Here is a 17045-nt window from a genome sequence, read left to right as displayed (position 1 = left end):
TACAGGAAGAAAGGGAAATGGCATTCTACTGGAGGGAATGTGCACAAAAGCATGGCGTTTGAAGAGCAGGGTGATGCTGGCAGGATGTCAAACTGGACACGGCAGAGAGAAAGAAGAACAATGCAGTCAGGTTACTGGTGACTTCTGACAGAGGGTTCTGTAATGGACAGGGCTGCTGAGATGCAGGAGACTCAGGTCCTGCCCCAGAGCACTCCAGTTGAGAGGATGAGACAAAACCTCCTAACTCAGCTCTAACAATATGTGGCAGAAGCCAGTGGGCACCTGAGCTGGTTGTCTGTGTTGAACAGGACTCATGAGGGGAGGAATTCCTGACAGGAGAAATGCAAAAGCAAGATTTATTCTTTGCTTAATGGAATAGCAGAAGATAAGAAAGAAAAAGCCAGAGGGTCACTGGGTCTCAGAAAATCCTGGGCATAAAATAAAATGCTTGGACCTTATCCCAAGGCTACTGCTTCCCAAAGTGTGGCAGGGGCAGCTCCAGTGACTTTTAAGGGAACACAGAAGGACATATTTTAATAGTTTTATACTTATTTACAGAGTATCTGTAATAAGTACAACTAGCATTAATACTTCTGATTTCACAGATATTCCTGTTCAGGAAAAGACTAAGGAAAAAAAAGAATGATTGAAGTCTTTTAAAGACAACTATTAAGTGCACAGCAGTACAGATAGTATACAGATTTGGGATATCTGTGAAGGAAGTTGTGTGAAAAGCACTGCTGTAGGCCTGGGGAGGTGACACCCAGGGCTTTGCCAGGGAAGAGGGCTGGCCGGGTCTGTAGTTTACACAGATTGCTGTGGAGCCAAGCAGGGAAGGTCAGGAAAAGATAAAACTGACTAGAAACAAAGGCTTTGTTGAGAAGGCTACAACTGTGATCCAGCCAAGATATGATTAAGGCCAAGGCCCAGGTGTGGCAATGAACATGGTGAGAAGCTTGTTGTACATTCTCCTCTAGGCACAAAACTAGTTCCAACCTATGCAACAACAATTAATACCAAACCCTGACACTCAGGCTTTGTTTAGATTTTTCTGTTTAATTACAAATTTGGACTTAATCAGACTTCTTCATAACCTCAAAGGTCTTTATCATCAACACAAGACTCTTTTAGGGATTTACTTCAAAGGAAAAACAAATTCAAGTTACAAATCCCTGTTTAGCAGATAAAATTGTCATCTCTGAAAAAGAAATTCAAAGACAGTAAATGAAATAGGTTCTTGGAAGGCAGCAGACTTATCTGAGGCAACAAAGCACTAACTGCCGACTGTGGGAGAAGGAGTCATAGCAGCAGCAGCAACTTGCTTTTAGTGCATGAACAAGCTCAATTTTTTTTTCTCATAATAACCTTATTGTTCCTATTTGATAGAGGAAGAAACAGATGCTTACAAAGATTAACTTGCCCAAGACCACATGGCATGTTAGGGGTAAACCTGGCCTCAACCTCAGGTCAGTTCACATCTCAACCAATATGCTTCACCATTTCCTTTATGGTCAGTCCCACTGTCCTAGTTTTACTAAGAAAAGCCCGTCACTGACAAAGCTGTAGGGTTGAGAAATACAAAATTTGATAAAAAAAAAAATCTGAGTTGATGCTTGTAAAGAAGCATTATTCTACTATTCATACTATAGGTGTATGAGCTTTAAGTATAATTACAATCTATTTTATCAAATCAGACTACTAGTTATAGTGGGATTTAATTTACTGTTGCTTTTTTTTTTCCAAAAAAAAAAAAAAGCACACATTTCTAAGTTAAAGGCCTGAACTCCCAAATTGGTTCCACTTGTTACTAGCTGGAAACTTTGGGAAAGTTCCTTAATTTCTCTAAGCTTCTAAAATGAAGGTAAGAAAACTTATATAGGTGTCTGGAGCATTAAATGTATAAGAAAGTTTATTCTATTTTCAGACAGACCTTTTAGAAAGTCCCTTGCATGTGGTTATCTAAAATCTTGCTACCTTTCAAACCAACAAACTTGACCAAAATGACCCAGAAGTAGTTCTTGTCTTATTAAAAGTCACTTGATTAATAAGAAATTGGGTCTATACATAGCAAGATATAACCTCCAAACCACCCACTTGATTTAAAAATTATAAGCAGGATCCATTAGACAATTTAACAGCTATTACATTAAAAATATACTTCAGAATATATTATGGCACAGAGAATGGGAAATAATAAGACAAACAAAAGGAAGAAGAGAGAATGAATATGACCTAGAGAGTACTAAAATATACATGCATTCAGCCCCACTGTTCACTTGTATTATTGATTATAAGCTAAAGATGTTTCAATGCACTTCGGTCTAAAACCTTCTCAGGCTCCATTCTGAATACAGACACAGAAGCCCGATGGGGTGAAGCACTCTTGACTACAGAGCTTGTTACCAGAAAACTACCACCTTTTAAAACCCACCTCAATGGCCTGACCCGAGGTCCTTATTTGAAAAAGGTCATTTTCCTTGCCCTGTAAGGTACCTTCCAGATTCAATATTCTGCAACTCCAAATGAAACCCATCATGAGTAATGCCCAGGTTAACACTCACTCTTAAAGAGTCTTAGTGTGCCTATAAAAATAAAACTTTATTTACAAAGTACTAACCAAATATGCTTTGTCTGATTCACCAAAAATTATAGGAAAGTTCTTTCAGAATCAATGATCAAAACAAGTTCCAGTTATAAAAAGAATCACTCAAAAATAAGTAGAAACTAAAAGTTTATACTAATATCAATGCTGCTTTGACTCAGGAGCAGATGAATTTTTTTAAAGACTGAATACAACTTTAAAAAAAACTAAACAGTGGCTAATACTTAAAAATTGGGGAGATTTGACATACATATTTCATATTTCACCTTCTTTTGAAAAAGAAGGGGGGACCTCGCAGCAGCACCAGGCTCACATTCCCACTCAGCGACATTCGGTTGGAGGCAGCATAGAGGTACTCAGTGGCTGTTCCCTAGAGCAGGTGCTCAGCACTGGCCAAGGAGCTTCCCTCCCTCCATTCCTCCCTCTGGTGCCTGCAGGAATTTAGGCTTGCAATTGTTACTGTTTCTACATACTTACTCCCAAACACTGTGTGCAGCACCCATTGGCAAGGATTAATTGTCCTGCGACGGTAAAGGGCACCGAACGATGCTCCAAAGTGCTGGCGCTCACTCCTCCACGGGAAGCACTGCCACCACACTGAAGGGCTCACTTATAAAGGGGGTTATTTTTTTTCCTGCGTGTAACGTGGCTGCAGAGTCACTGATTAAATCAAGGCATTTGCCAAAGCTGGTTAGTGAAGTTACTGAAGGGTAGCTGCCTAATAAGGTGCTTCTGGAAGGTGCTGATGAATTTCTAAAACTTTAAGTTGATGAAAAAAAAAAGGTAAAATGACCAGGAAAAGAATGAAAGGAAGCAATATCACTTCAAAACATTTTAAAGTAGTAAAAAATGAGAAAATTTGCATAAGCAACTAATAATCCTATAACTTAATTTGTTCAGTAGTTTTCCAAAACTTGTAATTGTTAAATACAAACGGAGAAAGATAATTCCTTTAGAGATTGCTTTGAAGGGCCCATTTACTTTTTTTCTTTGTGACATTCTCACCTTAAAACATCAGTATAAGATTATAGTGTGACATAACAGTGTGTGACACTTAAAAATCACAGTTGTATTCTAAAATATACTAGGTTTGGCAAAGTAGGGCCTAATTTGTTCTAGAAAATATGGTATTTTAAAGATTACTCAATACTATGGTCTTTTTGACAATGACGGTCATTAAAAATTTCAATTTAGCCCTGATCCCATTAAAAGCCAGGTGACTTTTGATCAGAAAATTTCGTATTAACTATAGTTAAAGATTTCATGCTAGAAAACTAATTTGTGATTCATTTAAGTCATCCTTCTTGATCCAAGAATAATGTTCTTAAGAACATTTTGCTTAGTCTTCATGAGGGTCCTTAGGACTTGGACATTTTCCCATTGTAAAGCAAGTTTAATAGGAGAATCAATTTTCTTTTCTAAGATTTTTAGGATTTTATTTCTCATTACAAAAGCAATGTATGCTCACTAAATGCATGCAGATAGAATAATGGCAGAGAAAGATATCTAATTTAAGTAAAAGTAGTTTACAAAAAATATATAATTATTATATTAATGCATGCATAGAATAAAAAGCCAAAAGGCTACAAAAACAAAAATAAATTGTAGTTTGCTTTGTGTAACAACATCATGAACTTTTTATTCCCTTTTTGCTTTTCTGTATTTTTCTAAATATTATATAAAATCTATTATTTTCATTGTAAGACTAAGTTATTTAAACATTTTTATCTCTTAGACTATAGGCTAATTTACTCATGCATCCATCCAACTAATATTTAAGAGTAGATTATATACTAGACCCTATGCTGTCTCTAGGACACAATGGTATAAGACTTGGTCCTCGCCCTCAAGAGGAAAAAGCCACAAGTGGTTCACATTTGTAAAAACAGTGTAGGAAGTGCTATGACAGAGGTTGGAGTAGAGTAGAGGGGCATCTAAACCAGACAGAAAGTTTCTTATAGGAGACATTTGAAATAACGTGTGCCCTTAGGTGAGGTGGGTAAATGGGGGGAAGTCAGGCATCCCAAGTAAGCCAGCCAATAAGTCTGATTCCCATTTCTTAAAGTTGAAACATGGCTAGTTATCCACAGAAAAATCAGAATGAGAGCAAGAGAGATGTTAAATAGGTAAAAGAAGCTGGATGTGGTGACTGACTGATGTAGGGGAATGACTCAGAAGTAAGCTTTTGCCCCCATTCTGGCTTTGGGGACTGATGGCTGGTGTTATCAGTTATTATGATGAAGAAAACAGAAGACAAGAGTTCTGGGGGCAGTGGCAGGGACAAAGATGGAAATAAGAAACCCAGTTTAGGGCATGATCTGTCTTAAGTTTGTTTTATCCATGGCTGATCCAAATATCGAAGACGAGTAGTTATATATGTGTTTGGGGTTCAGTAGAAAGTTCTAGACAGAAGATGGCTAAAAATGATTGGAATATTAAAAAAAATGTAATTGTATATGTAGTGGGAAAGAGAGGTCATTTAAAGGGTAACATTTAATGAAGAAATAAAGACTGGGAAGGGGTGATGGAAGGAAAGAAGGCATCAAATGGGGGATGGTCAATGGTATCAAATGCTACAGAACGTTAAAAGTAGAATAAGAACAAAATAATGTCCTTTTATGTATTACCATATGGAGAATGCCTGACAGATTCTAGTTTTCTAACCCAAAACCAAAAGCAGATGACTTTTTTACAAAGTTAAATTTGGCACCCACTGATCTAAGCCATGAATTCTTTGTTAACTCCTATGCTTTCATTACTGTGAAACAGAATGCATTCCTCCACAAGCTTTAGTCCCCAACATTTCTGAATTTAGAGACTGAGATTGATTGCTCCAATAAGGAGAAAAAGTGTCAGACTTCAATCCTGCCCCGCAGTGCCTCTGGGCCTGTGGGTTGTTCAACAGGCAAGTTGGGAAAGGACTATAACTACCAGTCAAGGGGGAGATCATTATAGGGTCTATTGTTTTGGGAAACACGGATCTGCACAGGTAGGGGAGAGAGGTGAACCACCTGAGTTCAGAAATATAGTATTTACAAAGGAAGCCAAGCTAGAAAGGTCCTAGACTTACTGGAAAAAACCAATAAAGTGGCCAATCTCAGTATAACTACAGATTCAAGAAAAGGCTAGGAAGGTAGGCCAGTGTGCAAAAGGGCTTTAAACACAAACAAGGGGTTTAGACTTTGATCCTGAATGTTTAAGATAGTTTTTGTGGTAATGTGACAAGATCAAAACACCTTTCTACGAGATTTTTGTGGCCAAAAGGTACAAAAAAGACTTTAAGTGGAGGAACTAGAGAATAGGGAATTAGAGTTTAGGTATAAGGGGCTGTGTTCACAGTAAGAGTCATGTAAAATAATGGTGCTGGATCTTGTAATACGAGCTTCAGAGAACAGAATTTTGTGTGTGTTTGGGCTAGATAACCACATAGAAGTTCATTTTAAAAATGAGCCAATGCTAGAACCAGCCTGCAACTTAATAAAAACACCTAATATCAGAGAAAGGGCATTTCAGTCAAGCACTTTATTGCCACACGATGTTCTGATTGGACCACCCGCAATTCAATTAATGAGCACTCATGGAGTATCATCCATAAAATATCAATCAATTCTGATTGTGGCACAATCGCTGAAACACATCTGGTAGATGGAAGGTACTTTAGCAAAGTCCAAGGACATCAATAAATTTGGGGATGCTGCAAATTTTCATTCCCTTACTAGCCAGGAAATGACTTTGAGCATATGAAGTATCCCTCTCTCATCCCTATTTCAGTAATCTGTCAGCCTAAATAAAAAGTATAATTAATACAGTTTTAACTGTCTGCTCTGGTATCTGGTTCTGAGAATAGGATTTATAATCAAATAGATTTGAATATAAATCTCAGATTTGATATTTGCCAGTTTGAGCAAGGTGTTAAAACTCAGCGTGTCCCAGTTCCTGCATTTGTAAAATGAGGAATAATGCCACATGCTTCACAGAAATATTAGGAATATTAAGTGAGATAACCCATGCAAAGTGCCATCCAAAGTACCATGCCTAGCAAGGATTCAAGGAGGGCATGGAATGAGTGCCCTGCCTCCTCTCTTAGTTCTCTCTGACTTAGAACCAGGGAAATTGATAGCTGAGATGAGTTAATCTTTGATATTTCCCTTTGAGATTTTAAGAGTGACAATCCTACTTTGGATGATGAAGCTATCACAGAAGCATCTTTGTAAAGGTGTGTGCTAAACCAGAAAATTCCGATACATTTTATAAAGTTCTGATACAGGCACTAGAATTATATCAGGGTCCAAAGCAGCTTAGACTCATAGTTCAAAATGAATTAAGATTTCAGACAAATGGCCCATCATGAAAAGCTCATTACTCATGACTTTCAGGTTTTACTTTAAATATTCCAAAACTAAGAATACTTTTAAAGATAAAAAGAAGTACAAAGAGAGTTAAAAGGTAGATCCTGACTAGAATCTGCCATCAACCAGGCACTCTTAACAATGCAATATAGCTCTGATGTAGAAAAGGTTGCATACGTGGTCTTTGTACATATGGCTGCTACTATTAAAAATGTGAAAAAGAGAAAGAAATCTCAATTTGTACTTACTAAAGAATTTAAAACAGATTGGACTAAAATAGTCTATATATACATATATATATATACATATACACACATATATAAAGATTATTTATATATATCCATATATATGGATATCTAAGTCATTTCAAAATTAAAATGTGCTTACAAATAAAATTTTTAAAAAAAGTATATTCTATTATACCAGTTCCAGGAAAAAAATAGTAAAGAATAGAAAAGAAAACTAAGAAATTCCTATAAAAGTCTGTTACGAGAATAGCAACTATGAGCACAAAGCTCTACTCTAAAAAGAACTAAGAACTAACTATGGAACATAGTTAACCATGAACATCTATTACTTGTCCATGAGAATGATCTTTGGGAGAAATGCTGACCTAACAAAAAAGCTCCTTTCCTAAAAGAGGGGCCTTGAACACTTGGTTCTACATTTGGGCAAGGCAACCATGGAGAATGCTGGAGAGAGAATATATACACTGCAGAAAGCACTATTACTGCTCATGAATCAGAACTGAGAAATATGCAGACAACACGGATACACCTTTTAAAAGGACAGATACCCATGTGCTCATAGTATATTACTCATTTTAATTTTGAAAGTATAAAAAAATCTCAACTATTATAAAGTGCTTTGCAGCTGCAATTATTTTTGATATTATATATTTCTAAAACAGAATCAACATATATGATGAGTTTATTCTAAATGTGGGCAGGCACAAAATATAACTCTCCTATATAAATCAAAGGGCTTGCTGATCTTAATTAGAATCTGATTAGAGAAACATGGTATTTTAGGATAATTTTAATAATTAAATATATATTTGTATATCAAGGTATAAATAAATTATTTAAAGGAGTCACATAGAATAAAAATCCTTAGGCCACTATGACCACTTTAAATCAAATGAATGCTACATAACAAGCACTCAACTCGACCATTAAATTAAAAAAAATTAAAGTCACTTTTACTTCCTTTTTCATCTACCAAATTGATAAAGAATCATACTACTTAGATTTTCCAGCATGTGGCGAAAATGGTACTCTTATGCTGGTGGTATATAAATTGCCACATGCTTTCATGTGCAACATGTATTTAAAAGCCTTAAAGATACTCTTCAACTTAGTAACACTACCTGAAGGATTTTTCAAAGGTGTTTAATGTAGCATTGCTTATAATGGCAAAAAATTCATAACAACCTAATATCCAAAGCAGATTTGATCAATCAGGAAATATCATGGGGGTGCTAACTATATTGTACATATACATAAAATCACGTAGTATTTGATATGGAAAATGTGCATAACTTATTAAGCGGGAGGGGGTAGCAGACTGCAAAATAGATTCTGCCCACTCCCCCCTGCTTATCTGTATATTCGAATATTACTAAAATTATAATTATTTAAGTTAAAAAAAATTTTAAATACCCACAGGCTCTCCCTCTCCCCCTTCTCCTCTCGTTAGCTTACTTATTACACAAATCACACTAACCTATTAATTCAGCTTGGATTACACATTTATACATGACTTGGCAAATTCTACATAATTCCTGATATTTATTTCTACTTCCATCTGATTTATTTTAAAATCTGGATGACATGAAATCAATTATTATAAAACATTTCAGAGATTAATAGGCCACACAGAATTGGAAAAAAAGTTTTAATGTGAAAAGGAATTATTTGTTTTGAAAAGGAAATAATATCCTGGAATTAAGAAAGAAAGAAAATAATTATTTTTTTATATAAAACAGGACCCAAATCTTTGCAATTCAATCTATAGTAAGTCTCTAGAAAGTGCTAGGAATTGTTTTCAACAGCTTTTCATAAGCTCCTCGGGGTATGGTCCCAGTTTTATTTCTCTACAACTAGTCCAGTGCCTGCCAGGACGTATGCACTCAATAACTGTTCAAATATGATCCAATTACTTAACACTCACTATTACCCATTTTTCAAGTTAAGAAATTGTTTAAAATGGGTAAAAGGGCCCACAATTCCTATAGATTCTCATTCATCTCTGCCTGATTCTGAGGCTCATTATTCCCCTGGCCACAGCAGGGTAGCCCAAGACTCCACACCTCTTTCAGTACAGAAAATGGTATTGTCTGCTTGTACTTCAGATAACTTCTAGCATAGGCTTGTACAATGTGAAGGTGCAAAAATAAAGGCTTATAAACAGCCTTATTGCCTGCAGTACTCTATCAATGTGGATTACCTTACGAATAAAATGTACTTTTAAGAGCAATAGTGTTGTTTTTAAAGATACAAAAGTATAGATTAATAAGGAATCTAAAAATAAATCTTAATAAAATAATTTGCCGAAAGTGTCAGGTTTAGTAAAGAAACAAAGTTTATGCAGACGAGTATACACAGGGAATATAATCAAATACAATAAAGTTTTAAGTAGTCAAATCCCAAAATGATTTGGCTATCATGGCTCACAATCACTTTCAGAATGGTGTGTAGGTTGGGGTCTCATAGTTCAATACTTGACCAGTGGTTCTCAGAGTGAAGCAACTTTGCCCCTCAGAGGACATCTGGAAATGTCTGGAGACACTTTTGGTTGTCATAACTGGGCAGGTGCTATTGACATACCCCCACACAAAGAATTATGCAGCTCTAAATGTCAATAGTAACAAAGTTGAGAAATCCTGTACTAGACAATTAAAATAAGGTGTAATTATCCATGGTCCTTATGTTTAAAATTAGCATCAAGAGTAAGAGCAGGAACAAATTAGATGTCCCAGGTTTGTAAATCAAGTTCTAGACACTTTTCAAATCTCCCAAGCATGCCAATATCATCTTTAGCTGATTCAAGAGAAGTACATGACTTGGCAAGCTGCAACAGACACAGGGAGGATTTAAAGTTGATGTGCATTTAATCCTCAGTGAACATGCACACGTCTCAACTAGCGGTGTGTAAGTGTGCTGGAAAAAACTGCCAGCTTTTCTGGATCTATAGTGGTCTCAGATCTTCTGACAACTTCTACCAAGTTAAAAAAAAAAGATATTATGTATTTAGGTAGTTTTTAATCGCTTCATATCTCTAATTTTTAGTATCTAAAATTTAATAACAAGGATTGCAGGAAAAAAAGTGCACCGAAAGCAAAGGAGATGGAGACTGTATGCAGGTTCTGATCACTGCTTCTCCGGACTCCTGCCCTCTCCATTCCCTTACTTGGTAGACTATTCAATGATGGAGTTAAGGGAGCCACAGAGCACACTGTAAATGAAAGAGGAATGTTTTGATAGAATTAATTTCTTAGTAATAACAACAAGAAAAAATACTGATATTGATAAAATTTCTGGCTATCCTTATTATGAAGAGCAATCCAAGTGCATTAATTTTGCTTCTTTATTGCTCAGAGGAACTATACTTTTGTCAACACTTGTCACGTTGTATTCTTAGGACTTTTTGTTGTTGCTATTCCAAGCACGGCTATATTTTCTTAGCATCTATGTATTTTTTTTTACTTCCTTATGTAGCACCCATAAATGTTTATTTCATAATTGGTTGAAAACCAATAAAAAATACATCATACAAAAAAAGTATTAGGAATAATAGAGAGGCATAGTGAAACACAATTGTGAAGTTATATCAACATCAAAATACTATTCTCCTGTGACAAGGAGTTTTGGTGAGTCAGAGACCTGCCAATTAAGTTGTCACATCTAGACGGTCTAGGAGAGGACACTGTAACATAGAAAGGGAGCCACTGCTAGGATAACTTCCTCATTTGCCTGCTGAAACTCCAATGCATGCAAGAATCCATTGAATAGAAATGCTCAGTTTGACACATCAAGGGAATCCAGAAATCATCATCAGAGTGAGAAAATCATTGCATGCCACTTCTTGGCTCCCTAAAGACTTTGTTGAGCCTTAATTCCTGAAGAATTTCACAAGTTGACAATAAAAATAAACTTTTCTTATTTCTTACTATGTACTTGGAATTCTGGGTAGGAATTAGCTATAGGATTTCTCCATTTTTCCCAGTCTTAAACCACAATGTGCCTTCCTTTAGGGTAGGTAGACATGGAAATACATAAAAGAGCAATTAAAACAAAAATTTCCAAACATATACACAAAGAATCTATCATTAACACAGTGAGATATAATGCTTTCCAGAAAAATGTTTAATTAATAGTTAATTCAAGAAAGAAAACGAAGTATACCACATTATTTGCTAGGCAACGACAGATACATGAGGAACACTATAAAATACAACAGCATTCAACAAATGACCTACTTTAAAAAGTTCGCAAAAACCGCTTGCATAAAAGGTCAAAGTACTATTTCAGCATTACAGATTTCTTCTGGGTTAAAGAATGACAGTAAAATTAGCTGCATGTGTGACATTGCTATCATTATTCTAGAAGAGTCCTTGGTGCACACAGCCTCGTTAAAGGTGATAACTGAAAATTGAAAAAACACCCGGTTTTCCTATATTATAAACAATACATTTTCCCAGAGAAAAACAACACATATAATGTGTAGTTTTTCTAATAGACCCCAGAAGCCCACAGAACTCACAGTGTGGCTGAAAGTTTCAGTGCTTTGTTTTCCTTACGTATAAAATCAGAAATTGGCTTATCTCTAAGGTATTGTCCAGCTTTGACATTTGATTCTCTAACTCTAATTTTAACAGGGCTTTACAAACTTACGTTGCTTCTGTTGAAAATATTAATTAACAACAAAAGACACATTTTTATTTTCACAGTATCCCCAGTTTAAAGTTTCAATAAGATACCTGTGGGGGTTGCAGGCATAAGCAGAGTATATTACATAACTACAGAATGAATTATGTTTAATGTTCATGTTAATTTGGATTTCTAAGACAGGGAAAAGATATTAGCAAATTCATTAATTAAAATCCTACTTACTATTTTTCACATTAAACTATAATTTATTAAAATGAAGCAACTCCAGATGAGAACTGTTATTCTGGGTACTAATTAGCTAGAAAGTGTACTCTTGCTTGGAATTTAATTTTGCTTTCTTAACAATTCATGCTTAAGGTATTTGCTCTTGGCAGTTGTGTGCCAAAAGGTCTGCCCAGATGCCGATACTTGATGAATAGTTAGGAAATGGAAAAATGTGTGGGTTTAATAATTTTGAAAACTATTTGCAAGGCCTTTTAAAAAAACATTTTTATTATACCATATATACAAAAGGAAAATACTTAATTTTTTCTAAAAATAATGTTTCCTATTTTTATCCTAAAGATGTCCTCGGTGATATACTGCTGAAGAATTTCTATGCCAGTAACCCTGCTAGTCAAGACTGTTACATAACCAATAAGATTTCTTCTTTGGCAATTTAAAATACAAATCTCTCTAGAGGTATACATTTCCTTGAATCCAATCAGGTGATTTCATGTCACATTTCTGAAGCTGCTAAGTCACAGATACTCCCTCCATAAGGCCAAATCAATCTTTACTTCCCTTGAATAATAAGCACTTTAAAAATTACAATCGTGCCTCTTTATAGCACTTTGAGGAGTTTAGATCTGCTCCATGGAATTCCTTTCTTCTCAGCAGAAGAGCACGTCTAATTACCAGCACTTAAGACTATCTAAATCTTCCTTCATTTAAAATTCTCCTGGGTAGAAAGTTATGAAAGTGGTTCAGCACACAGTACCAATGATTACCTCAAATTTGCTATACTTAAACCACTCTTTAGGAAAAAGCTACACAAATAATATTCTACAAATGCTAAAATGTACAATTAAGAGAAATCTCTTATTTAAGAATACAACTAAGTACTTTAAAACTAAATTTAAATTAATCAAGATGCAATTAGAATTTAATTGACCAAGTGATCTTCCATTTTAGCCCACTCACCTCTCCCGGGGAACAGCAAACCAGTACTCTGGCTGCTTTCGTCGTTTGCCATACTGCTGGACCATGGCTGCAGTGTGCGTGGCAAAGGATTTTCTCATTGGTTTTCCCACTTTAATGCATAAAAACATGGGTGGAGTCTTGCTTTTCTCTTCTTTTGAAGGAAGTATATCTGAATTACACATGAAAAAATATCTTCCTCAATATTGACAATATTGGGGACAGTAAAACCTTTCAACTTACAAAGAATAGTGTCCAATCCCCTCTTAGTGATGGAAAATCAAAACATGGCAGAAACATTACGTGTCGTCATCACACTGGGACCTTCTTGAGCACAAAAGGAAACAGTTTTGGATGTTTCAAGTTGATCTAAATCACATGAGATGCTATGTATAGGGAATAAGCATAAAAACCAACTAAATAGCAAATAGTGGAGAATTGTGACAATCCACAAGAATACAAATACATATTAATGAATGAATGATACTGAGGACCAAATCACATCATAATGCAATTCAGTTTAGAACTGAAATATCTTCAAAAATATTTAAACTCCTTTAGATTTAGAAATTCAAGGTAAAAAAGTTACTTTAAAGTTATTTTTAAAGCAAACAACTTTTGAAATAGAAATCTATGTCATACTTCAAGTTCCAAGAAAGCATCTATTGCTATTTTTTTCCCAATTATAATTCCATCAGTAAAGATATACTCTATTGAGAAAACATTGTTCTCAGATGATTGTACTCCTTGTGCTATCTAGCACATGTGCATGTTTTAGAAAGGCAGCTATACAATAGAATATAAAGACATTACATGGCTTACCTTCAATGGGTACCTGAATTCTCTTTAACAGCCATAACTGGATTTCAGATTTATTATCCATTTGTGCGCCTTGACAGCTGTTGTCCAGAGTAGATTCCAAAGAGGAGTTTAAAGAGTCTTTACGCATATTTTCTTCTGTAGAATGGCCCAGTTGCAGTGAATGGGGCGCTCTCTCTTTCACCCAGGTTTTATCTAGCTCTTTATTGCCCTCATCTGGGGACTCACCAGCCTGGGGAAGAGAACTACTAAGGGTGATGTCTATTCCCTCTGGCTCGATACTTTTGCCATCATTTAATTCTGCCTTCTGCGAGTTATCAGATAACTGTGAACCTTCTTTGTTTTTATTAAGGTAATATTCGATGAGTTTGACTTTATCTATATCTTCATGTATGTTCAGTGTGTTTTCCACCTGGCTTTCTGGGGAACCAGACTGCTTGTCCACCTCTGGCATTTTATCTTGCTTCTCACAGGTTTCTAAATCTAGGGTCCCCTTCAGTTCAGCATCACTTTCTGTTCCTGAAAAGTTCAGGGCTGACTGCATCTTCATTTCTGCAGCAGAGCTGATTATTTGTGACTTAGCCTTCCTGAGCTTCTCTGGATCAAGAGAAAGGCACTCCTTTGAGGTGTCTCTTTTGTCCATTCTGCTATCAGTTTGAGAAGAAAGTTCTTCCAGGTCAATGAAGTCATCATCTTCCCCTAAAAGAGAATTTTCTTTGGCTATAGATTCAAATGTAGTATGAGTGTCAGAAGGTTCCTTGCTGACTTTAGTCACTGTGGCAGATCCACGGGCTGCCTCCACAGATGATTCTGAGTTCTTTAACTTCGTTGACATGGAGCTGTCTGAGGGCTCTGTATGTGTGTGTTCTGTTGATGTCTCCAAAGGTCTTGTTGACTGGGGATCTGAAGTGATGGTTTTCTCTCCAATCTGCTGTCGTTTTTCCTTGTTGAGGGATTTGAACTTACTAAATGGGTTGATATCCTTTTCTGAAGCCAGGTCTTCCCATTCTCCAGGCCTGTACAGAGGACAAAGATCCTGAGGTAGGTCACTGTCGAGGAAAAAATGGTGGGTGCACATGGAATGTTAAAAACAAAACCAAAAACAAAACGGAGGAAAAGCAAAAACCAAAACAAAATCCAACTAAAAACCAAAATGTAAATATAGCACAACTTAAATTAATACTGAAATGATTTCACAATAAGAAAATGAAATCAAGAAATTGACTTCAAAATGAAACATAAATCAACTATAAGAAGTGACAAAACAAAGAACCGTGAGTTACATATACTACTAAAAGCCATGAATGGTTTTTGAAGTCATTTATGAACATGGAGATGTCGCCCACCAGATTTGTAATGATGAAATAATATTTCTGATTTTCATGAAGAAAAGGACAAGCAGAGGAAATGTTTTAATACTCTGACTAAAATTCTTTAAATATTCAAACTTTTTCCTTTTTATAAAATTGTACATAAATCAACAACATTAATTTTGAATGGTTCATTGACTCAGTAGCTACTCGTTTAACTGCTCTGTAAAGTGACTGACCCCGAACTTTAATTTTGGGTTTCATGGCTTAAGATGTAATGCTTCCAATAACAGACATCCTTTCATTCCCAAGGGAGATGCAAGAGGAAGCTTCCACTATGATTGTGGCTATATAGCACCCACTGATTTTTTAGAAAAGCAAATCAAATAAGCTCTTACATATAATACTTAGTTTAAATTTCTTAACTAAGTTTAAATTTCTTAACTTTTCATTTTATAACAATATTTCACTTTATGGCAATGAGCAATTGGTTTATCGGCTGAAACATACTGTCCTGTGCTGCAGTCAATTATTTTTCCTTAATAATGAATGCTTACTAACCAGATTTGAGTTATACAAAAATACTGATTAAACATGTTTTCAAAAGTTTAAAATAATTGGTCAAAAAGCCTACATTTTAAATTATGACTGGAAATATCTAGAGTAATCCGTATTTTCACTTACCCTAGTGTCTATACTCAATTAAAACACAGAGGTATAAAAACTCTTTCTAAAAATGACATTTTCAGATTTCAGAAATACTTTTATTTTTAAAAAAGGCAGGTCATATGCAGGTAATACTTTATTATTCTGCTTTTGAAATAATTATGACAATAAAGCAACAAAGTACCAGGAAGTTCTCAAATTACAAGACTATCTCCCTAGTTATCTTACAGATCACTTGCATGGAACATCTATGCTTTTTCCAATAGAAAATAAAAGCCTACATAATTGTTAGGCTCTGATAAATGCTCTAAAAGGGCTCTTTAATTCATAATTCATTTCAATTCAATAAGCATTCATTGAGCCCCTAAATGTCATATGCTAAAAAACAACTGTGACAGTGTCTGTTCTGCAGGAACCTGCATACACAAAAAAGTGATGCCCAACACTAGCGTGCATGAGATGTTAAAGATGCTTCAATCCTAGACAAGTGAATGTAATAATAAATAAATTAGTATAATTTCCATTTCAGGACCCAAAATTTAATTTGGCATATTAAAGGTTATAGAAGTCCTGCAATGAAGAAACCCAGCTCTTCACGTACTTGGCTAATAAGCAAAACTTTCTTCCGTGAATATCCAACCCCTTTCTCATCTCTCCCTTATCTACCTAGCTTGACCCCCACAACACTCTAATCAGCTTCTTGTACTACTTTCTTCTCCACCCCTCCTTTCTTGTTCTTCTACCTAATCCATGCTGAGATTAATTTAGTCAACTGCTTTTTCTGCACTACAGCCACCAAGCACTGCCGGGGCAAAGTACACAGTGGTGTCAACGGGTTTGCTGCTGCTTAATGTTTTCTAGACTCAGCCAGGCGCCTAATGATGATCAATAATCCTTTCAGTTGTTCCCTTCCCATTTCTGTGGCAGCTGAAGTAACAAAATGTCCTACACAGAAAATACAAAGCAGAAGGATAGAGAGACTTTACACACACACACAAACACAAAAACTATTTGCACACTGCAGCTAGATAATTTGTACTTCTTGTTTTACCATACGGCTTTTAGTAATAATAAAATTTTAAGCTGTTTTAAACTTTTAAACAATTGAAGCATTCTGAAGTCAATACTAAGTTCATTTCACATTGATTCCACTCACATAATCTATTTTGCTCATTGATGCACATATTGCTCATTAGACTGGAAGTCTTTATATACCTGTCCACAGCAG

General features: G+C 35.6%; 1 protein-coding gene across 1 annotated transcript in view; it reads right to left on the bottom strand.

The window, feature by feature from the left end:
* Positions 1-17045, bottom strand: part of NCOA7 (nuclear receptor coactivator 7) — a 125851-nt gene that overhangs the window by 24695 nt on the left and 84111 nt on the right. Inside the window, exons 9-10 of the mRNA XM_006926146.3 lie at positions 13845-14890; positions 13026-13194 (exon numbers count right to left, since the gene is read on the bottom strand). Coding sequence (XP_006926208.1) covers positions 13026-13194; positions 13845-14890 — 1215 coding nt within the window. The remainder of the gene's footprint in view (positions 1-13025; positions 13195-13844; positions 14891-17045) is intronic.

Source organism: Pteropus alecto, unplaced genomic scaffold, assembly GCF_000325575.1.
Source record: "Pteropus alecto unplaced genomic scaffold, ASM32557v1 scaffold79, whole genome shotgun sequence".
Lineage (NCBI taxonomy): Eukaryota > Metazoa > Chordata > Mammalia > Chiroptera > Pteropodidae > Pteropus > Pteropus alecto.
This window is presented reverse-complemented; position numbering and strand designations above follow the sequence as displayed.